The 20,986-nt window shown below is 39.5% G+C and overlaps 1 protein-coding gene across 1 annotated transcript in view; it reads left to right on the top strand.

Annotated features, from left to right (window-relative positions):
- IGF2R (insulin like growth factor 2 receptor) overlaps nucleotides 1–20,986 on the top strand; it is a 56,223-nt gene that overhangs the window by 21,491 nt on the left and 13,746 nt on the right. Inside the window, exons 11-33 of the mRNA XM_058801194.1 lie at nucleotides 185–349; nucleotides 1,026–1,166; nucleotides 1,525–1,677; nucleotides 2,606–2,737; nucleotides 3,133–3,280; nucleotides 4,644–4,821; nucleotides 5,380–5,495; nucleotides 5,877–6,039; nucleotides 7,536–7,715; nucleotides 8,741–8,842; nucleotides 9,698–9,799; nucleotides 10,465–10,639; nucleotides 11,962–12,129; nucleotides 12,685–12,828; nucleotides 14,115–14,293; nucleotides 14,669–14,756; nucleotides 16,160–16,366; nucleotides 16,728–16,858; nucleotides 17,544–17,641; nucleotides 18,464–18,600; nucleotides 19,204–19,394; nucleotides 19,967–20,093; nucleotides 20,467–20,589. Coding sequence (XP_058657177.1) covers nucleotides 185–349; nucleotides 1,026–1,166; nucleotides 1,525–1,677; nucleotides 2,606–2,737; nucleotides 3,133–3,280; nucleotides 4,644–4,821; nucleotides 5,380–5,495; nucleotides 5,877–6,039; nucleotides 7,536–7,715; nucleotides 8,741–8,842; nucleotides 9,698–9,799; nucleotides 10,465–10,639; nucleotides 11,962–12,129; nucleotides 12,685–12,828; nucleotides 14,115–14,293; nucleotides 14,669–14,756; nucleotides 16,160–16,366; nucleotides 16,728–16,858; nucleotides 17,544–17,641; nucleotides 18,464–18,600; nucleotides 19,204–19,394; nucleotides 19,967–20,093; nucleotides 20,467–20,589 — 3,348 coding nt within the window. The remainder of the gene's footprint in view (nucleotides 1–184; nucleotides 350–1,025; nucleotides 1,167–1,524; nucleotides 1,678–2,605; nucleotides 2,738–3,132; nucleotides 3,281–4,643; nucleotides 4,822–5,379; nucleotides 5,496–5,876; nucleotides 6,040–7,535; nucleotides 7,716–8,740; nucleotides 8,843–9,697; nucleotides 9,800–10,464; nucleotides 10,640–11,961; nucleotides 12,130–12,684; nucleotides 12,829–14,114; nucleotides 14,294–14,668; nucleotides 14,757–16,159; nucleotides 16,367–16,727; nucleotides 16,859–17,543; nucleotides 17,642–18,463; nucleotides 18,601–19,203; nucleotides 19,395–19,966; nucleotides 20,094–20,466; nucleotides 20,590–20,986) is intronic.

Consider the following 20,986-nt stretch of genomic DNA (forward strand, 5'->3'; position numbering starts at 1 on the left):
TGAGAAGATGGAAGTACAAAAGAGCCTTTTTTTCTTAGCCAGTGGTAAAAAAACAGAAACACAAGTCCTCTGCAGCAAAAGGACTTTGTCTTCCTTGCTCATTGCTAGTCCTCAAGTCTTCTTGCTTTTTTCCCCCTTCCCCCTCTAGAAACCTCATATGTGTTCATCTGTTTCCCATGTTAAGGTAATGATGGTAGAGGAACTCCAGTATTCACCGGTGAAGTTGACTGCACCTATTTTTTCACTTGGGATACAAAATACGCATGTGTTAAAGAGGAAAAAGATCTCCTTTGCAGAGTTACTGACAAGAGAAAACACTATGACTTGTCACCTCTTATCCGCAGTTCAGGTATGGCAATAAAAGCTAGCTTTCAGTTACTTCTGCAGTCCTGAGCTTACATGCCATCTCCAGTGCAATTCTTTAGCTGAGTATTAGTCAGCTTTTGTTGTTCTTAGTGAATTTCTGGGGTGCTCATGTTTGCTTCCCTCATTCCAAACAAACTGAGTGCCTTAGTAGCCATGTCCATGACTGCCTTGGTTGCTGCCATCATAAGTGGTTTTCAGTCACAGAATCACAGGTTGGGTTGAAAGGGGCCATTAAAGATAATTTAGCCTGACTCCTCTGTCATGGGCAGGTACACCTTCCCCTAGACCAGTTTGGTCAAAGCCCCATCCAGCCTGGCCTTGAACACTTCCAGGAAGGGGGCATCCACCATCTCTCTGAGCAGCCTGAGCCAGTCATGATCCACCATGGCTCAGCAGCTTCCATCCAGTGGTTTGTGCAAAGGAGACACATCCAGAAATGACAAGATTTGGGAGCTGTGGCTTTAGGGGACAGATGTAGGTGGTAATCTCAGCTGGTGGGAGAATGGAGCTGAAATCAGGGCTTCTGTGTGCTGGGGAATGCTCTGAAGGAGAGATCATAACGCAAATGTGGGCTACCTTATAATAAAAGGCATTTTGGCATGGAGATGCTGCAACAGTTTAGCCAGATGACTTGTTCTTAACGACCCTCTATATTTCAGAGTCAGCCCAGAACTGGGAAGCTGTGGATAGTAGCTTTTCAGAGGTAGGAAGGAAACATTACTACATCAATGTCTGCCATAAGGTGTTGAAGAGCGGAGGAGCTTCCAGCTGTTCAGATGGTGCTGCTGTTTGCTCTGTAGGTGAGTTGGGCTTTTGTTGGTGGTGTTTTTGGAGTTTTTTTGGTTCCCTGTTTTTTTAAGCCTCTGAAGGCTTGGCACTTCCTGTGCAAATGGGGTTGGTTGTCCTGAATGCCTTCATTTATTCGAGGGTACAGAAGTTAGGAGTCTGTTTCTTTTGTGATCTCAGAAGCGCTTGAAGAAAGAATGCACAGCTTTTTCTAACTAAAGAACCACAGGCTTAGCAGCATGGTTTGGCAAGGTAAAATCAAACTCCTAATGATACTTTCTCACTAACTAGACAAGTGGAAAGTCTTAGTATCTAACAGAAGCTTCACTTCTTTTCAGAGGAACAAAAGTTCTGTATTTACTGTTTTTACAGATAAGCAAAACAACAGCAAGAATCTTGGAACATTTGTATCTTCTCCAAAAAAGGTTGGAGAAAATATTCAACTTATCTATTCAAATGGAGACAGCTGTCCTTCTAAAGAAAAAGAAAAAATCCAAACGGTCATCACTCTAATATGCAGACCAGGTGAGAACATCCACATCCTGTTCATTGATCCAGTTAAAAACTGTAGGTCATCTAATAAGCCCAGACATGAGTGCAAAATATTAGCATGTGCTAAATATTAGCATGTTTTCTATCTCTTTCTATGCACAAGCTTGAAGTATCAGGGTTTGTTTACTAGGATGATGGCAATATAATTGCAGGTATTTAGTTATTTACCTTTTATGCAAGTACTCTTTAAAAACTCTTGAAATAAGATTCTTCCAAACATGATTAAAGTATGCTTAAGTGTTTAAGACTCCGCAAATATCTGGAAGTGATGCAAATATCTGGAAGCACTTTCTTTCTCTAGTTATCTTGATGGGAAAGAGTGGTTCTGAACTGAGATCAAATGCTTTAGCCTTCTTTTCCAATAAATATGGTTTGTATCTAAACTGCTGGCAGTTCATGAAAGGAAGTTAATATTGTCATGTTGCTTATAATAGCCTGCTAGTTAACTATCTCCCAGGAAAATAGAAAACCTGCGTTCCTCTACCTCAGCCTGAGGAACTTGGAACTTCCAAGTGTGCTGGCTTTTAGGATCAGATTATGCACTATTTGCTAATATAGTTATTGCTTTGTAGTAAAACCAGTTTTGTATATCAAAATACCAGTTTTGTATTTTGTATATCAAAATACCAGTTTTGTATATCAAACTAGACTTTTTTTCAAATATTGTGATGGTTCTCAGGAGCAGATTGAGCCCTGTGCCTTTACTTCTAGGGTAAACTTTTATTTTTTGGGAGGACGATGCAAAGTCTGTGAAAAATATTTTTGGTACCATTTTCAAAGAACAGGTACTTTTGCAGTTACCTTGGCTTTTGAGGAGAAATTAGTTTCTTAGGTGTAGATTCCTAGTTCCTGATGGCAGCCTGGCTGTCTGTATGTGTAACACGTTGCTCTATGATACCAGGTGATCTAGAAAGTGCTCCAATCTTGATGGCAGAGCTTGAGTGTTCATATGCATTTGAGTGGTATACTGCTGCTGCGTGTGTCCTGTCTAAAACTGAAGGAGATGACTGTCAGGTGTCTGATCCTCAGGCAGGTATGTATTTCTGTTCAGCAAATCAAAAGGTCATTAGGGATAAAACTTACGCCACAACAAATAAGCCCTTATGATACCTGGGAGCAAAGTGACTTCAGTCTAATACTAAGTACCCACAGTTTTAAGTGCATGCATAATGGAAGATCAGAACAGCATGAGCTTAATACTCTCCTAGTGAATGTAGGAAAATAGATGTAATGTGTATTTTACTGAAGTAGATCTCTCTGTATAAGAAACCATGCTTTTACTTTGTCCACTTTGTTTCTGGAACAGTAATTGCATAGAAGGAACCTTATTCAGGGGGAGGTGAGCTAGCCATGTTACTGAGTGAATCAAAACCTGTGAGAGATATCAGGACAAAATTGAACTGATACAGTTTATTCCTTCCTGATTAGGTTTCTCTTTTGATTTATCACCTCTGGCTAAGGCAAAAAGTTTCTATACAGTTACTACTCAGGAGTACTGGTTTTACATAAGCATCTGTGGCAGTCTGCCTGAAGCCCGGTGTCACACAAAATCGGCAGCTTGCCAAGTAGCGCGGAGGTGAGTAACTCATTCTCTTGGCTCTAAGGGAAGATATCTTGTTGCATGATGTGTTGTTGGTGTGCAACAATGAACAATTTGCATGTAAAATAATTACTGGACTACCTGTAATAGATTCAGGTAATTAGCATATAATTTGCAGTAATTACACTGCCAGCTGTTTCAAGCCAAATGCACATATGTGACCTTGCTTACAGCTAACTTGCGAGATGGAGTGTGCCCATTGCTCTCCCTTTTGTTATCCATGGGGACTGTAAATTCTAGATTAACTGCTGCAGCTGTAGTAAGGCAACCTATATTCCAGAGATTGAGGGTCAGCTCTGTTCCAAGAGCTGGCCTGAAGAACATGAGCTTGCTGCACTTGGGATGAGCAGGGGCTGTCTTAGGTAGCAGTGAAGCCCAGATCTTGAATGTTGTACCATATGGCCTCAGGTTGTGCCAGTGGATATTTAGATTAGATAGTAGGCAAAGTTTCTTCATGGAAAGGGTTGTCAGCCATTGAAGCAGGCTGCCCAAGGAAGTGGTGGAACTGCCATCCCTGGAAGTGTTCAGAATATGTATGGATATGGACTTGAGGACATGGTTCAGTGGAAAGATTTGGTGGTGGTACTAAGTTGATGGTTGGACTTAATCTGAGAGGTCTTTTCCAACCTTAACAATTTTATAATCTCCCTTACTAAATGGGCTCTTCCATGTACGGTCCTAGTGTGTACTGCTACTCTGACAGCATCACTGCTTTTGCCTCCCATAAACTATGTCTGAGGTAGCATCAGAAATACCTGTGTATTTCAGGTTCCTGGTCAGCCTGCTGCCAGAGATGGGGTACTTGGCCCTGAGTTACTCTCCAGCCAAGGACAGTTTTCTGCAGACCCTAGAAATGTTCTTCAGAGGAAGATGATGAAGCTAGGATAGTCAATGTTAAGTCAGTGATGAAACGCTCCTGAACCAAAGCTGATACCTAGCAGAGAGCTGTTGTGCAGTGCTAGGTCTTCATTGCCTGTATGTAATTGGATGAGGCCAGTTTGACCCCAAGATGAGGGTGTCTGCAGTTTGACTTCCACTTTGGAGAATGAGAACTTGATGGTATTGTCACCCTTTTAGAGACAGGAGTATTCAAGTTTTCTAGGTATCTTAGCAATATGTAACTTCCTTTCCTTTTCAAAGGAGGACATCTGTTCATGTTTTAAGTTTCCTTTTGGCAGCATTCTTTTTATCCCAGCTCACTGAGGTCTAATCAACCCTATTTAATATTATGCCTTATTATGGTGTCTTGTGTAAACTTACATGGTTTCTATTTGTAAGACTTCTCTTCAAGACAATTTTGTGTTCTGTTCAGTCTCAAAACTCACTTTTTATTTTCTAGTAACGAGCAGTCTTGGAGTCTTGGACTGCCCAGTTCCAAACTTTCCTATTATGATGGCCTGATTCAGTTGACCTACAAAAATGGTGCAGCATACAACAATGAGAATAAAACACAGCGCTCTACCCTTATAACTTTCCTGTGTGACCATGATGCTGGAATAGGTCAGCCTGAGTATCAGGTAAGAAGTTCTATATGAAGAAAGGAAGGATCTCCATCCTGAAATACTGACAATAGCTACTAGGTCCGTACGAGCAGTGTGTTATGTGTGGAAATACCCAGTATCTGTAAAGCAGACTAAAATAAATAGTTATTTCTCTTGGTATATTTGACTCTTGTTGCAGCCATAAAGCTTTCCTTGACCAGTGAACAGTAAGCTGTTTACCTGGATCCAGATTGTTACCTCACTCTCTTCTAGTGGGCCATGTAATTAGTGCTTTTGGCTGTCTCGTATTTCTAGCTGGAAAAACCCAAACTGGCTGAGAAGTAACAGATAATATGACTGTGTACCCAGCAGACAGCAGTTTAACTGAACCAGAGCAGTTTTTTTTGGCAAGAGCATTTTTGGTGACACAGGGAATGGCAGGATCTGTAACAGGACAGACCAACACAAATCAGTCTGAGAAGATTATATCCCAAAACCAAGGGGAGATACCTAGCTTGACGTATAAAGCAGTAGCTGTGAGTCACAAAGTTGTCAATGTGAAAAGCCTCTCTTACCTATTCTGCTCATTTGTAGAAAGAAGATAACTATACTTACAACTTCAGGTGGTACACTGAACATGCTTGTCCAGAAATCCCACTGGAATGTGTTGTGACAGATCCCAACACCATGGACCAATATGACTTGTCAAGGTAGGAAAGTGACACGTGCAGTGTAACTTAGCTATTCTAGTTTGGTTCTGGCTGAAGTTGGTTTCCTATGTAGACAGCACCAGAAGCTTCACCTCTTGTGAGAGTCTTGACTGCAAGTATGGTGAAATCCCTCTAGTATGTTGACTTGCCTCCTAGGATGTAAACTGACTTTTTGGGATGGTTTTGCTTATAAAAACATATTACCTTGTCAACTGTGCACTGTGTCCCAGGAGTATTCTTTCTAATTGTAGCACTTAAAAATGAGGGGGAGAAGTTAGTCGGGAATGCCTTAGGGTTGCTCTGTTTCTTGACACTGAGAAAGCTGGAGAGAGTCTATGAAGCATGTGTGTCCTTAGAGCAGAACTTTCTCTTTCTGCTCAGATTAGCAAAATCTGAGAAGAGAGGTGAAAACTGGTATGCCATGGATAATTCAAGAGCAAGTGAGCGCAAGAAGTACTACATAAATGTCTGTCGACCCCTGATTGCTGTCCCAGGATGTGACCGGCGAGCCTCTGTCTGTCAGATGGAATATAAGCAGGTTTCTGTGAGTACTCTTTCCCAACTCAGAGCTGGTTTGCCACATGAGTGAGACTGAAAGAGACACGAGTGAGATTAAAACAGCCATGTGAATTCTAACTCCTTGTGGAAAGGGATATTCTGTGTACCATAATAGTTGCATAACCATAGTAAATGGTAGAGCTCCTGTCCACCTCTTCAAAGAATAAAGCTTTAATTTTTACAAGTGTACCAATGTCATGTTTGACACTGATGATTTTTTGCCCTGTGTTTCAGAGGCAGACAAGCTGCATCTCTTTTGTATGAATTGCTGGTGTCTCAGAGACTGCTAGGAATACACATTTCTTTAGGAACAGGCTGTCATCCTGGATATTTTGTCATGCTTCTGGCTTGTTTTAGGTTGAACTGTGGAAAAAATTTGCTTAAAGATTCTTTGTTGCATCCCTGCCCTCCCTGAGCTTGCTTTGGATCTGAAGAGTAGATTAGGTAGATGTTGCCAAGCAAATAAAAGAAGAAACAATGCTGGTGGATGTTACGGGCCTCTACTTCTGTATTGCCCTGAAGTACACCAATTTATCATGGAAGTGATAGCAGCTGACAGGCTGAATCGACCCGTTGGCCTGACTGACTTCATTGCTGCTCAGAGCTGTAGGGAAAGCTGAGCTAGAGGCTCACCCAGCTGTCCTAGTTCCTTCTATCAAACACCTTCCTCTCTTACTGTTAAAGAGGATGTGTTAGTGACTGAAGCCAGTCATTGCCAACACAGCACTTGAGAGATAATTATTGCTCATTCTCTGTGGTTGCAATGGGCCTTGTTGTGCAAGGCTGCTTCCTTGACATGTAGAGACACTTCAGGGCTTTATTACTTCACTGCTTGAGATAGTGAGTAAAAGGTGAGTGCATTGGGTCAATGTAAAGAGTTGTTAAAAAAAAATTTAAAAGGGCAGAAGTCTGTGGACAGCTGTTTTGGAGGTATATTTTTCAGTTTGTTCCTGCTATTGACTTTAAGTAGTTTCTTAAAACTAGGAAACACCAGTTATGTTGCAGTGACAATGACTTCAGACTTTGGTAGTAGCACCTACTGTCTTTCTAGTGCTCAGTTTCTGTCGCTGATTTTTAGCCTTAGCTAAGCATGGCAGATCCCTAAAGTCAATGCTGAGAACACCTGGAGGCTTCCACATATTGTTTCAAAGAGCTCTACAATAAATTCTACCTATTGCAGAAGACACAGGCCTTCCTAAATTGCTAAACTATATGCCCCAGGAGATGCAGATGGGTGTTCTAAGGTACTACAAGCACTTTATTGTACTACAAAATAAAACCAACAAAAATGGAACTGTACCTTGTTGTGGAGGTTGTTTGTTAAATATGTGAAACTTTAATATAGAATGGGAGAGAAATGTTGAGAACTTTGTTGTCTTCAAAGCTATTGACCTGTGTATACAAGAGTGCTGTAGTAGGTATCTTCTTTTTGGTTGTATCTGTTTTATTAAAAGTTGTTGACATGCTTTTCCTTATTTCTAGGGTTCTTATTCTGAACTCACCTCTATTAGTAATCTTGGTGTTGCCAGCAAAGAACTAGTAATTGAAAGACCTGGACATGTTTCTCTAACCTATGCAAATGGCTCTGTGTGCATCAATGCTGATGGAAAGACAACTACTTACACCACTACCATCCACTTTGTCTGTTCCAGGGGCACTCTTGTAAGGACAAATGATCTTCCAGTTGTTATTTCATCATAGTAGGTTTCTCATCCTATAGCATGAAGCCACGTGAAGATGTGTAGTGTATAGCAGATTTGTGGCAAGGGAGACTGCTTGAGGGTTTGAATTCAGATGTAAAACCAAAACCGATTTAGATGCTAGAGGAGCATGTGTCTGAGTATTTTATCATAAACAAGAACTAGATACAAACTAACAGCCTTGATGAACAGTAGTATTTCAGACTAGTCTAATTAGCATGAAAAATACATGAGTACTTAAACCAGCAAACATTGTGGACACTCTTAAGCGGAAAAATATTGTAAGGTGGATTCTCAGGCTTAGGTTCTGCGTTCTCCATAGATTGTTGATTCTAGAATTCTTAAATCTGTAGAGCTTTTTGGGCTACAACTCCACATAGTGAAGATTAGATTGAGGGGATTATTAGACTTAAGCTTGTGTAGACTTGTTTTTCCTGGCTTTTTGAATCTGCAGGTCTTGCTCTCACCTTACCCACATGATCTGTAGCCCGAGAGGTGTGGTGAAAAATCTGTGACATGGAGCAGTTATGAACTGCTTTGCTTTTGTCTAAAACACTGACATGAAGTGTACATATTAATTATTCCTGTTACCTTGTTACCTCACCTAACAGATTTCTGTTGCTTTACTTTTGCCTTTTTTTTTTTTAATTATGGACTATGTATTATACACCAAAACTCCTCAAAGCTTAGACTGAGACAAGATCTAGTTATATGTGTCTAGATTAAATATTGACTTTAATCTGAGTATTTGGATGTCAGATTCAGTTCTTGGCTAATGCTTGGTCACATAGTAAATGTTTAACTAAAATAAGTTTTCAGTGATGACCTTCAAAATAAATTGGGGAGAGGGAAGTGGGGTGGAAATTGTGTGCCTTTGTAGTGAAGTGTTTTAGAAGAACATGGCAGTTTCTCTAAGGGGGAATCTCAAACATGACGAAGTGTTAGCTATTACACTTACTCTGGTCTTCCTCTGCAATCTGTTTCCAGAGTAGCAGCCCACGGTTTATAGCTATTCTGGATTGTGTGGCCACTTTCTTATGGGAAACTGAGGCTGCTTGCCCAATAAAGGAAGCAAAAGATGATTCCCAGGTGAGAAAGGAGAATATAAATTGTATTTATAGTCTCAATGTATGATGTTTATTTATAGCACTCTTGGTTTCTCTGTTTAAATGGCTCTTGAAGAAAACTACCTAAAGTGAAGTCTTAAGTTGGTCATGATGTAGTCTTGTGATATCTTATCATGTTGTATTTTTGAAGTGTTTCTGAAATGCCTAACTTCTGACAAAAATACTCAGGTGCTTTCTCGTGAGAAAAGTTTACTTCCTCTTGAATGCTTCATTTAATGTTTCATTCCCTTGTTATGTTGCTAGTAAAACTGAGTTTATACGTATGGATATGTAATATCCTTGTTTTCTGCAGATCATCAGATGAGGCTTTTCTTTTTTCACACTAAGCCATGAGATTAGCTCGGTTACTCAGAGCATGATGCTAATAACACCAAGGTTGAGGGTTTGATTCCTGTTTGATCCCCATATGAGCCATACATTAAACAGTTGGACTCAAGGATCCTTGTGGGTCCCTTGCAATGCAACATATTCTGTGAAATCTACTCAGTTGCTTCTGCTTTACAGGTCTCACCATAAACACATTAGTGTGCAAACAGCCCTCAGTTGAAATTTCCATGCTCTTAGCTAATATGATAGATGCCATCTGTTAAATTCCACTTTCATATGTTGGTGTGGCTGATGTCAGTGGACAAAAAGAATTGAACAAATATACAAAAGAATTGAATGAAACTACTGCCAGAGTAGCTTATATATGTTCTTTATGCAGGGTAGGAATATGTCTGAATCACTGCTTTGGTTCTTGAAATGAGTTAGAGGTAAAATCTAAGCAGAAGAAATGCAGAAGGAGAAAATAATTTTGTTGTAATTTTTTTCTCAGTTGTGCTCTGTGCGAGATCCAAACACTGGTTTTGTGTTCAACCTGCGGCCATTGGCTTCTGAGCAAGGGTATACGGTTACTGGCAATGGGAAAACATTCTCGGTAAGGATTTTGACTGCATTCTCTGTTGTTTGAGTGCTGTTGTTGCATTTTTTGTCTTGCATAGTGATCTAGGGGAGCTTTCACTCAGTCTTCTTAGGAAATATGAGTTGGCAGGAAAGCATTGTGGTTGAAGGAGGGAATGAAAGATTACTTCATTCGCCTACCTAATCTTGAAAGCATTAAACTTCTGGTTCTTGGAGAACATGAGGTAGCCACACTTTTGAGGCTCCTTTTTGAGGTGATTTTCCCCTTCTGGACTCTGTTGTGTACTGCCAGTTTATCTGCTGATTCTGAAGAAATTAACAGGGAAAGCCTAGAAAGGGATATCTGTCTATATCAGTGTTTTTAATGTAATCTGCATGTGTCAGTAATCCTAGGCTGTCATAGATAATACCAGAGCGATATCTTTAGGCCAAGAATAAACATGCTGAACCACATCCTTTACTCCTAGTGGGGAGAATTTATGGACCCCATAATCCGAAGATTGAGGATACTCGTACTGTATTATAGTTGAATTATAGTCTGTAATTTCTGCACTGCAAGACAACTGTGTTGTTTCAAATAGTTCTCTACAAGTGTTTTACTGATGTAGAAATGGCTATGTGAACCTTGTTTTTCTGATGCAGTTAATACTATGTACATCTACATGTTTTCAAAATTTCTAGCTAAACATTTGTGGATACTTGCCATATTGTGGTAAAATCAATGGCAAAACAGCTGCTGGGTGTGAAAGAGAAAATCTGACACCTCTGAGGCCACTGGAATTGGACAAAACCCTTTATCTATCCAGTGAAGGCTTTATAACTCTTACCTACAGAGGCCGTCTTCATGTGGAATCAGGTGAGTTCAGGAAATACACAGGGTATTGTAAAAACTTAGTGTGAGTGGTCTTCATTCCTTCTTTTGTTCATGTGCTGAAGTATATTTGGCTTGGTATTAATTACTTGAACAAGCTTGCTCCTATGGAAATTTTAGGAAATTTAGCCATTACACAAAATGGTAATGGCTCAGTAATACATGTGCATTTCAAAACTCTAGGAAAGTGACTCAATACACTATAGGGTTTTCTCCTTAGCAGATGAAAAATACTGGTTCTTGCATGGAGAAATGGATAGTCAAATTGGGAAAACAAAATGAACTCAGGTTCTTTTTCTAAGTGAAGTAATAGCTTTTAGCTTCAGTTTCATGGATAATTCTCTCTAAAGGTAATTCATATCTGAAAGGTCAGTTTTCGGTAAGCTTGTGCTCTCCTGTATGGAACTTTTTGAATTAGTGCTCTAATACTTCATATGCACCTACTTCATGAATTTTATCTTTTGCAGGTAAAATGAATTAAAAATGTATATCTGGTTTTTTGATAGTAGATGCTCTTCAATTATACTGAAACTGAGCTTTGTAGAAAGGAATATGACATCTTAACAACAAAACGCCTTGGGAAAATGGGTTTGGATTCAGGAACCTCAAATGCGTCAGCATGCTTAATTGCTGGGATGCTATCTCTTATTTTCTCAGTTGTGACATTTTTGTACATAATATGTAACAGTGATTAAGCTCTTAGGTATTGTACTTTGAGAGGTTCTACAATTTTTATAACACTACTAAGCATTTTGCTGACAGATACTACTCCCTGACATAATTCTGTCACTTCTTGAGGACTAAACAGAACTTAACATATAGTGCTTTGATAGGATCAGTATTACTTGTTCTGCAGTCATTACACTGAACGTCTTGCAAACAAACGGAACCCTCAAACCAAAACTTTGTGTGATGCAATTTAAAAGCTGCTTGTTACCACTGGTGGTGTTTTAAAACTTTTCTGTTTCTTCATATATATCAAAGAACATAGGGAGTAGAGGTCGATGAAGGTAATCATGTTGTTGAAATGTGTCAAGGAGACACATTTCAACAAGATGATTACATTGTCAAGGCATATTTTGGTCTCTTATTTGTAGAGGCAGTGGTGGCTGCTAGGCAATTTTTCATGGCTCTCTGAAAAAGGCTTGCATATTTACAGCTGAAACCCCATAATCAGCAAGGTAGTGTTATCCTTGAAGCAGTTATTAATAAGAAACTCTTAGAAAATTTTGAAGTCGAGTATTAGCTTGAACTTAAATTCAAGTGTTCCAAACAGAACTATCAGTAGATAAATGTTTGTTTTATAGGAACATCAGACATGTTCAGAGTGACTTTCATTTGTAATGATTCATATCCTGGAGAGCTTAAGTTTGTGCGTGAGGAGATAAACAGCGTGCTGGATGTCCATGATACTTTTTTTGAGTTTCACACAGCTCTGGCTTGTGCTCCTGCTCCTGTAGATTGTCAGGTTACAGGTAAGTACCTGGAATTTAGGTGGGCTCTTTCCCATGTTAGAAGGATTAACTGGGCAGCAAACTTCTGCTCAGTGGAGGGCTGTAAGATTACCTATTGAGAAGACATTTGTAAGACTTAAAATCTTTGTAGAAGTTGTAGAGTGGGAGAAGAGGGAAGTTGTTTGAAGCAGGCTTAACTTAAAAAACAGGGAAAGAAGCTAATTTAAAACATTGTGGTATACACAAGAAAGTTGATAATTACTTTGAAAAAATTTAATCATGTGACTGATGCTGCTTCAGCCCTACTCTAAAGAAAATGAGTTAATTTAGTATTGACATCTGTAAAAATGCACCTGTGATTGATTTATGGAGAAGTTACATTTGGGAAGTAACTGTCAAGGGAACTGTGTTCTACATTTGGCATGGTGATGTTTTTGTGGCAACAGTACATTCTCTTAATACATATCTAATGTGATTCTGGATTTATTTTGAGTTGTGTATTTGTCAGTGAAACTGGTATAATTTCAAATCCTGCTGCAAATATTAAGTTCTCTCAGCTTATTGCATTTCTTCTAGATGCTGCTGGCAATGAGTATGACTTAAGTGACTTGAGCAAAGATGGTGAGCCGTGGGTTGCTATAGACACTTCAAAGGAAGCGAAAAAGCGAACGTTTTTCTTGAATGTCTGCAAGCCCCTGCCCTACGTGACTGGATGTCCTGGTAAGCCAAGTGGCAAGCACTTCTTAACTTGTGTCTTCTGATGCAAGACCTTATAGTCAGAGTGATGTCCCTGGGTGTTTTAGTAAGATTTATTGACTCCTGTCTGTTTAATTACCGAAATAGCGTGGATCTGGGTGACGTATGTCACCCATGTGTCTGGGTGACATATGCAGGAGTATTAGTAAACAGACTTCTGCAAGCTGAGAGCAGTCTTAATGCTCATCAGGACTCTTGCATTGAGATGTATATTAATGCATTTGGGAAAATTGCATTGAGGGCAATATTGCCAGGATCTGTGAGCTTATTATTATTTTTTAAAGAAGATAAGATATAAAGTGTTGTAGTTTAACCCCAGCCAGCAGTCAGCCCCATTCAGCTGCTTGCTCACTTCCCCACCAGCAGGATCAGGGTGAAAATCAGAAGGGTGAAGGTGAGAAATTGTGGTTTCTGGTAAAGACATTTTAATGGGCAAAGCATAAGCTGAGCATACAAGCAAAGCAAAACAAGAAATTAACTCCCTTCTTTCCATGAGGAGGCAGGTGTTCAACTATCTCCAGAAGGGCAGGGCTGCATCACATGTAACAGTGACTTGGGAATACAAACATCATAATTCCAAATGTCCCTCCTTCTTCCTCCTTCCCCCACTTAATGAGAGTATGATGTCATATGGTTTGGAATATCCCTTTGATCAGTTTGGGTCACCTGCCCCTACTATGTCTCCTCCCAGCCTCCTGTGCACCCCCAACTTCCCTTGCCATGTTATAGTAGGAAAAGCAGAAAAGGCCTTGGCTCTATGTAAGCCCTGCTCAGCAATAACAAAAAATCTCTATATTATCAACCCTGTGTTCAGTACAAATCCAAAACACAGCCCCATATTCACCACTGTGAAGAAAATGAACCCGAAACTAGTGCAGAAAGTCAAATGTTGTTGAAGCCTCCTAACTGAATGAAGCCAGAATCAGAAGCTTAAGCTGTGTTTTACTCCATTTCTGCCCAGTTTAATGTATTTAACTGTACTGTAGTCTTTTACAAGTCTGTGGAATCAGATAAATTAGTGCAGTTTGAAAGGTTTGAGTATGCAGGAGTAACTTGTTACATTCCTCAAAGGCTTTAGGTACACAGTGTTTCTCACTGTGTTGATGAATATGTGTGTGTTGTGTTCTGCTTCAGGAGTTTGAGACAGTTTACTTCAAAGCTCTCTTGAAGCTACCCTGTTATATTATTTTACAATCAATTTAGCGCTAATTGTTAAAGCTTTGAACTAAACACCAATTCTTTTCCTGTAGGTGGTGCCATAGGATCTTGTGTGAAATACACTGATAAAAGCAAGAACTTGGGAGTCATTCAGATAAACCCCCAGGCTGCTACTGATGGGTCATTGAGCATTATCTACTTGAATGGTGACACGTGCAAAGATAATCAGCGTTACTCCACACGTATCATTTTCCAGTGTGATCAAACAACGGTAATTTTCTCTTCTACTTGCTACTAATGAGGATTTTAGTGCTTTTACCAAAATAAACCATGTTTATTCCTCTTAATATGGAGAGACTGATTCTAAAAAGTAAAATCTTACCTATTGGGTTTTTCCTTGGCTCTTCTTGAAAAAGCTGTCTGTTTTGCTGAACCTGTAGAACACAATTGTGAACTTTTGTGGAATCCTTTTTCCTCCTGTGAGCCACCAAAAGCAGCTCTTTGCTGAACATGAATACTGCAATTTGATAGTGGAGACGTTAAACTGTGAAACTGCAGGAAAAAAAAAAAAAAAGCTATGTGTGTATGTTTTGAGACTTGCAGTGTAATTTTTACTAAGCCTCCTTCATATGGCTCTTTTCTGTAGGGATCACCAGTGTTGGAGCAAGAGAATGACTGTGAGTTTGTCTTTGTTTGGAGGACTTTGGCAGCATGTCCTGTTCACAAAGCAGAAGGTAAGTAGTTATTTGAGATTTAAAGTATCAGTCAAACTGTACAAATAATAAATACTTGAATGAAACTGTGTTGGTTTCTTGCCCTGTGAATCTTTGTATAAAAAGTGTTGGCTTGTGGAGGAATGTCTATTCTGAGCTTTAAGCTAACTACAAATCCTATCTAATGTCAAAAGTGCAAGTTAGGATGAGAGGCAAGTGTACTTGCCTATCTAGAGAAAGAAGATGTAATACAATACTTTATCAAAACAGCATTATTACTCTCTTGTTAAATCACAGACAGACTTGCTAGTAAATAATAAAACCTCAGTTTTCATGAGAACGGAGTTGATTCTGTCCCTGGCAAGTCATTCCCTGTTCCTCACCAAAGACTGGAAGCAAGATAAAACTTGACCCTTGTTAGACAATGGGTGAGAGGCCAGTGGGGGAGTCTCAGTTTGTATTTGACTCCAGGATGTGCAACAAGAAATTACAAGTTCTAGTTCTGGTACTTGATTGACTCTTAGATGGAAGATTGAGTGTGTAGGCATCTTCTCTGCCTTTGCAGGCTTTGTTTTGCAGCTTGTAGATAATTCCTTATTCTTGGACTTCCTGTAAAGGATCTGTCACAACGGTCCTAGTCATTATTGAAACTGCTGATGAACTGACATGGCATGAGGAATGTTCACAAACTGCTGCTCTGTAGCACATAATTACTGTGCAGGACACTGGTGACTGAATTGTGGTTTTGAAGGAGGAAAGCTGATGTCTTTAGCTGGGTACCAACATGTATGATCGAGAAGAGCGTAATGTTTGAGTGATGCAATCTGATGATTTTTTTTAAAAGCTTCAGAATATTGAGCAAAGGGTCACTTTAAAAACTGAGGACTTGAGCAACAGCAAAGTCACTGACATATAGCAGCTAATGACACTCAGGAAACTAGAATTTTCCTAAACCTTATTTTATATGCATCTTTGTAGATTTGAAAGCTGGAATAAATATTTCCTATGACCGATTATTTTCTCAACTCATCAAACTTCAGAGCTGTTAAAAGAAGATGCAAGACTGACATCTAGGACACCTCTTGCTTTGATCTTGTGACCTTGCTGTTCTTTCCAGATAATTAAGCAAGTTCTGAACTTAGTGTCTCTGATTTCGTACTTAACCTTCAGTACAGCTGAAAGAAGAACTTGAGACCACTCTGGGGCAGTTTTTGAACTACAGTGTGGCTTTTGCATCTTGCTTTAGTGGCAGTTGTAAAAGAAATGTGCTGTTTGTACTAAGATGGTTCTTCAGTGTCACTGCCTTAAAGTAGCTCCTCATTTTTGAGGCCTTATTTGTCCAGTAAGCCTTAATTGTCCCCCGTGTATTTGGGAAGGCTAATAGATCTTAAGTTGTAATTTAAATTGTTAACTTCTCTTTAAAGGAAAAGATTGCCAGGTGAAAGATCCAAGGTATGGTCATGTTTTTGACCTGAGGCCACTTTCCAATAGAGACATCAAAGTGAGTACAGATGAGTATGACTACTACTTCAGAGTTTGTGGAGAAATAACAGAGCCTTGCTCTGCAGAGCATCACAGTGTTGCATCCTGTCAAGTAAAGAAGATGGACCCTAACTTCAAAAAAGTAGCAGGTACTGCACTTACCTAAATGAAGCTAGGGAATGGGAAGATTACCAGGGTGTAATAGAAGAAGGGTTCTTGCTAATCTAGTACATCTAACGAGATAAAGCACCTCACTGCTTTTGCGCAATGTGCAGATAAAATGGCATATGTGTAGTTACCTTGACACTCAGTTATGAATGAGTTCAGCTTTACTGTGCTGGAGTACTAGTCCCACAATAACTGGATTGCAAGTTTTAGAGGAAGGTTGAGGTCTGTCTATCTATTCTTTAATTGTGAATTTTATTGCTGTTTGTGACCCTGTTGTCAGAGGCGTTACTGCAGTTGTGTGTTTACTGTAGCTGTTGACTTTTCTCAACTCTTTGCTTCTAGGCTTGCGTACAGACAAACTGACTTTCAAAAATGGTCTAATAATGATTAATTACACCAGTGGAGAAAAATGTCATAAAATATATGAACGATCAACTGCTATATTATTCTATTGTGACAAGACTACATCTGAGGTTAGTTTCAAAACATGCTACCTGTACATACTGTCTTCCAGAGTTTCTCTGGGAATAACATGAACGTGCCTAATCATTTACAGATTAGACAAGTGATTCAAAGGTGCTGTGAGGGGACAGAAAGATGAAGAATATTTTGAATCTCCTGTCTATGGATGGTACCTTTATCATTGCCTAGGAAGATCAGTGCATATTGTTCCTTTAAGGGATGGCTGTCATTACCAGAGCTCTTGGAGAAGTTGGGAAGGGATGTTCTTCCATAAATAACAGCTGTTTCTTTGTAAGAAATAAGAGGTAGAAGGTTGAATGTGCAGGAAAGCAGGTATTACATGGCCAGACTGGTTAAAAATAAGCAGGTATTACATGGCCAGACTGGTTAAAAATAAAATTACTTGCTTTTGGTATCTGATTTGTGCTTCCCTTACTGTTCTAAATCAATTTTGTCTAGAATTACTTTTGGTCTTCTTATTTCCTGGGGGAAGCAGCAATTCCTAATGTCTGCCCTTTTATCAGAAGTGTGCATGTGGATAAACTCAGGCTTGGGAGAAGGCGTGTTTAGCTGATCAGAGGCATTGTGTGGCTCTAGGATAATATGCGTGTTCTTGCTGAAGCATGACTGAGGCATTTCATTGTTTCCATGTGTCTAAATGAGAAAGCAAATTAATTTTGTGTTGTGTTCTTTCAGCCTATATTTCTGAAGGAAACTCCAGACTGCACCTACATGTTTGAATGGCATACTCAGCATGCTTGCCCACCTGTTAAATCTACTGAGTGCTCCTACAAGTAAGTTGTTTCCACAAAATTAAAACGGAGCTGTATGTTGAGAGAGACAAATACAGCCTTCTTGCAGTGCAGTGCAACACTGCCCCTTTAGCTATTATGTTTTGACCAGCTAATGTAGCATTCAATGCCAGTGCATAATATTTTAAATAACTTTTGCAATTTGTGCTTCTGAAAACTAATTTCATTGGGAAAAAAAAACAACTTTGAGATTCTTCTGTGGAATAATAAAAGGGAACTGTTTGGTATGTATTGATGGTTGAATCTGAGTATGTTAGGTTGTTGCAAGTGTCAAGTTGTTATTTAACAATAGCTAATTTAAATAAGACTACAGCTGTCTGTTTGGAACTTCCACCAAACACTGCCTCAAGAAAAATGTCATTTATTTCTGTCACAGTCAAGTATTAGCTCATTAGGATTGGATGTGGGGTCAGATGTGGCTAATATTTGGACATCTGGCCTCATTATAGGTCTCTACCCTAAGGTAAACCAGTGGATTTTAACTGTGTGTTAAATACATACACACTGTAACTGTGTGCATGCTTGCCATGCACTGAAAGCCAACATGCTTGAATTAAAAGTTGGAATTACTCTTGTATTGGCTGAGAACTGTGTGCATGTGGACAGTTTCTGTGGGAGTAGCTGGTGCAGTGATGTTATCCCTCTACTGAATTTCAAGTTTCTGGGGGCCACTGCATCTGATGCAGACTTCTTTTCCAGTGTAACAGTCTGCTTAGAGTTATCAGATTGAAATTGCTGTAGTAACTTAAGAATTGCAACTTTAAAGTGCCTAATTATTTTACATGCCTTTAATCTTTTGTACAGGGATGCTGAAGGAAATTTCTATGACTTTTCGTCCCTGACACGACACAGGGAGAACTGGGAGGCCATTGCTATATCTGCTACTACCCAGAAATACTACATTAATGTCTGCAGGCCCTTGGTACCCTACAGTGCTACACGTAAGTGCAAAATACAGATATATTCTTCCTATAGCTGGGGAAGGCAAGTGGCAGGACAGTACTGCTAGTGGCTGTTTTGAGCAAAATAAATCACAAAGCAAAGCATGTGGAGACAGTATGTGGTGTGATTTTAGCACCAGAGGGAAAGGTAGGTTGTGAGCCTGATTTCCATCTGCTTCGTGGGTGAGATTCACTAGCAGCTCTTCTCTTGATAGCTTTGGTACTCTAGCTCTTCAGTCCTTACCCAAAGTTTGCTATAGCTCTTAAAGATTAAAATAATAATTTCAGAATTTCCATATGGCATCTTCTGACTGACTCTACATTTCGTGCAGTGCAAGGCCAGACTGTAGCCTTCCACTCTGTAGTAGTCTACTTCCCCTGTGGTAGCTGCTACTACTTTTTGCATGATTTTAAGTAAAATGAGACAACTGCTGCTAGTTGCAATTTTTGGGGAAAATGCACCCCTATGAGTATGGCTGGGACAATGCCTTGGAGACAGATCAGCCATGATATACTTGAAAGTAGAGTAGTGGACTTTTATTCCAGGCAAGTACACCTTACTAACAGTTGAAGTAATAATGTAATTTTTGTTTATATGTATAGGATCCTGCCCTTCTGATGCCGCTGCCTCCCTCATTGAGGGTACAAAATGTACCAGTCTTGGGGAAGTGGCTGATGGTCCTCGTTGGGAAAATGTCACTTTTATCCTGAAATATGTTAATGGAGATCTGTGTCCAGATCAAATGCGGAGCAAAACAACAATATTGCGACTCAAGTGTGATGAAAACAGAATTGTAAGTGGGTTCCTTCGGTTCCTTCTGCTGGGATTTTAGGTGTTCATGCAAGCAGAAGGACTTCTGGTACTTGAATTCTAGATGCTGAGCAATTTTTAAGAGATCGTTTTGTATACTCTGTTAGCACAAATTTTATCATCTGTAATAGCTTCAGATCATCTGCTTACATCTTGAAGATGAATGTAGTGCAGGTTGGGAAGTGCTTCAAGTAGTAAATAATGCTGTTGACTGTGTAGCTCTTAACTCTTGTGCATCTCTATGCCTTGCCATTAAGTAGTCTTCTATTTGATGAGATTTGAATTGCCTTTTGGATTTTCTATTGCCCTAGGCTACCTTTAGCTCTCCTCTCATTAATTTTATTTCTCCTGATAATGATTCTGTACTATTGTGTATTTGACATAATCAAAGTTAAATACTCTGTTCCTGGATTAATTCACTGGACTATGATGATCTATCAGGTTTTAGGACTGGTGTTTGAACTGAGCTCAGCTACAGGCTGCAGGGATAAACCCATTGGCATGGAATCTTACACTATCACTCTATAGTTGCTCTCTCCACTGTTTTGTGTTTAGGAATCAAAGCCAGAACTTATAACTGCCATTGAAGATTGTGAATATACCTTCTTATGGTTCACTGCTGCTGCATGTCCTCTTAAAAGCAGTGTGCAAAATGACTGTCGGGTCACCAATCCTGCCACAGGTAAGGAGGAGGCCTCAGGATTTTCTATGTGGAAGAGGCTGCTTGAAGCAGCACTGCTGTGTTTGTGTTCTTTAGGGACTTCTGTTAGTAAAGAGCAGTATGACACATCCTTTGGATAGTGACCAACATGCTTACTGATGGTAGAAATCTCTTGTACTGCAATGTCACTTGGAACATAAATAGCTGATAGTTGAAACACTAGTTTTTCCTCTATTAGTGTGAATAAGTAATTGTTTGCCTTTCTAAGCTAGCAGACAAGTAGAGTCTGGTTAACCTTCTGACTAAATTAAGTTACTGAAAGCTTATAATACAAAGAAATATCTTGATTTTTAATCTGAATAAGAGATTAAATTGTTCTCTGATCTCCCTATAGGACACCTCTTTGATCTGACACCTTTAAAGCGAGAGTCTGGCTATACCATCAGTGATGCACACAACAGAATAATTGAGTTGAATGTTTGTGCTGAAGTTAAAAGTTCATGTGCTAATGGAGCTGGTAAGCAACTTATCCTCTCTGGTACTGTAATCATTGACTATAGGGTAACCAAAGAAATGCTTATGCTCAAGTTTACTGCAAAATGTGATTTTACTGCAAATGCAGAAGGAGTGAAGGGAGCAGCTTGTGGCTGTACTGACCAGGAACATAAAACTGTTTTAGGAAATGAGGCCATATATTTTTACCCAACACCATTCACATGGGCTCACTTCAAGTCCCAGTCCCTTTATTTCCTAATGAATGGACATGAAGGCAGGAATGTAGTTGCTTCTACTGCATGTCTTTAATGCTGTGATAATGGAAACATTACAGTCTTCCAGCTAAAGTGAACTTTATAGTGATGCATTGCCGTAATATGTCTACACTGGGCTTTGTGTCTGTACTTCAAAGCTTTGCC

This window comes from Ammospiza caudacuta, chromosome 3, assembly GCF_027887145.1.
Source record: "Ammospiza caudacuta isolate bAmmCau1 chromosome 3, bAmmCau1.pri, whole genome shotgun sequence".
NCBI classification, from domain to species: domain Eukaryota; kingdom Metazoa; phylum Chordata; class Aves; order Passeriformes; family Passerellidae; genus Ammospiza; species Ammospiza caudacuta.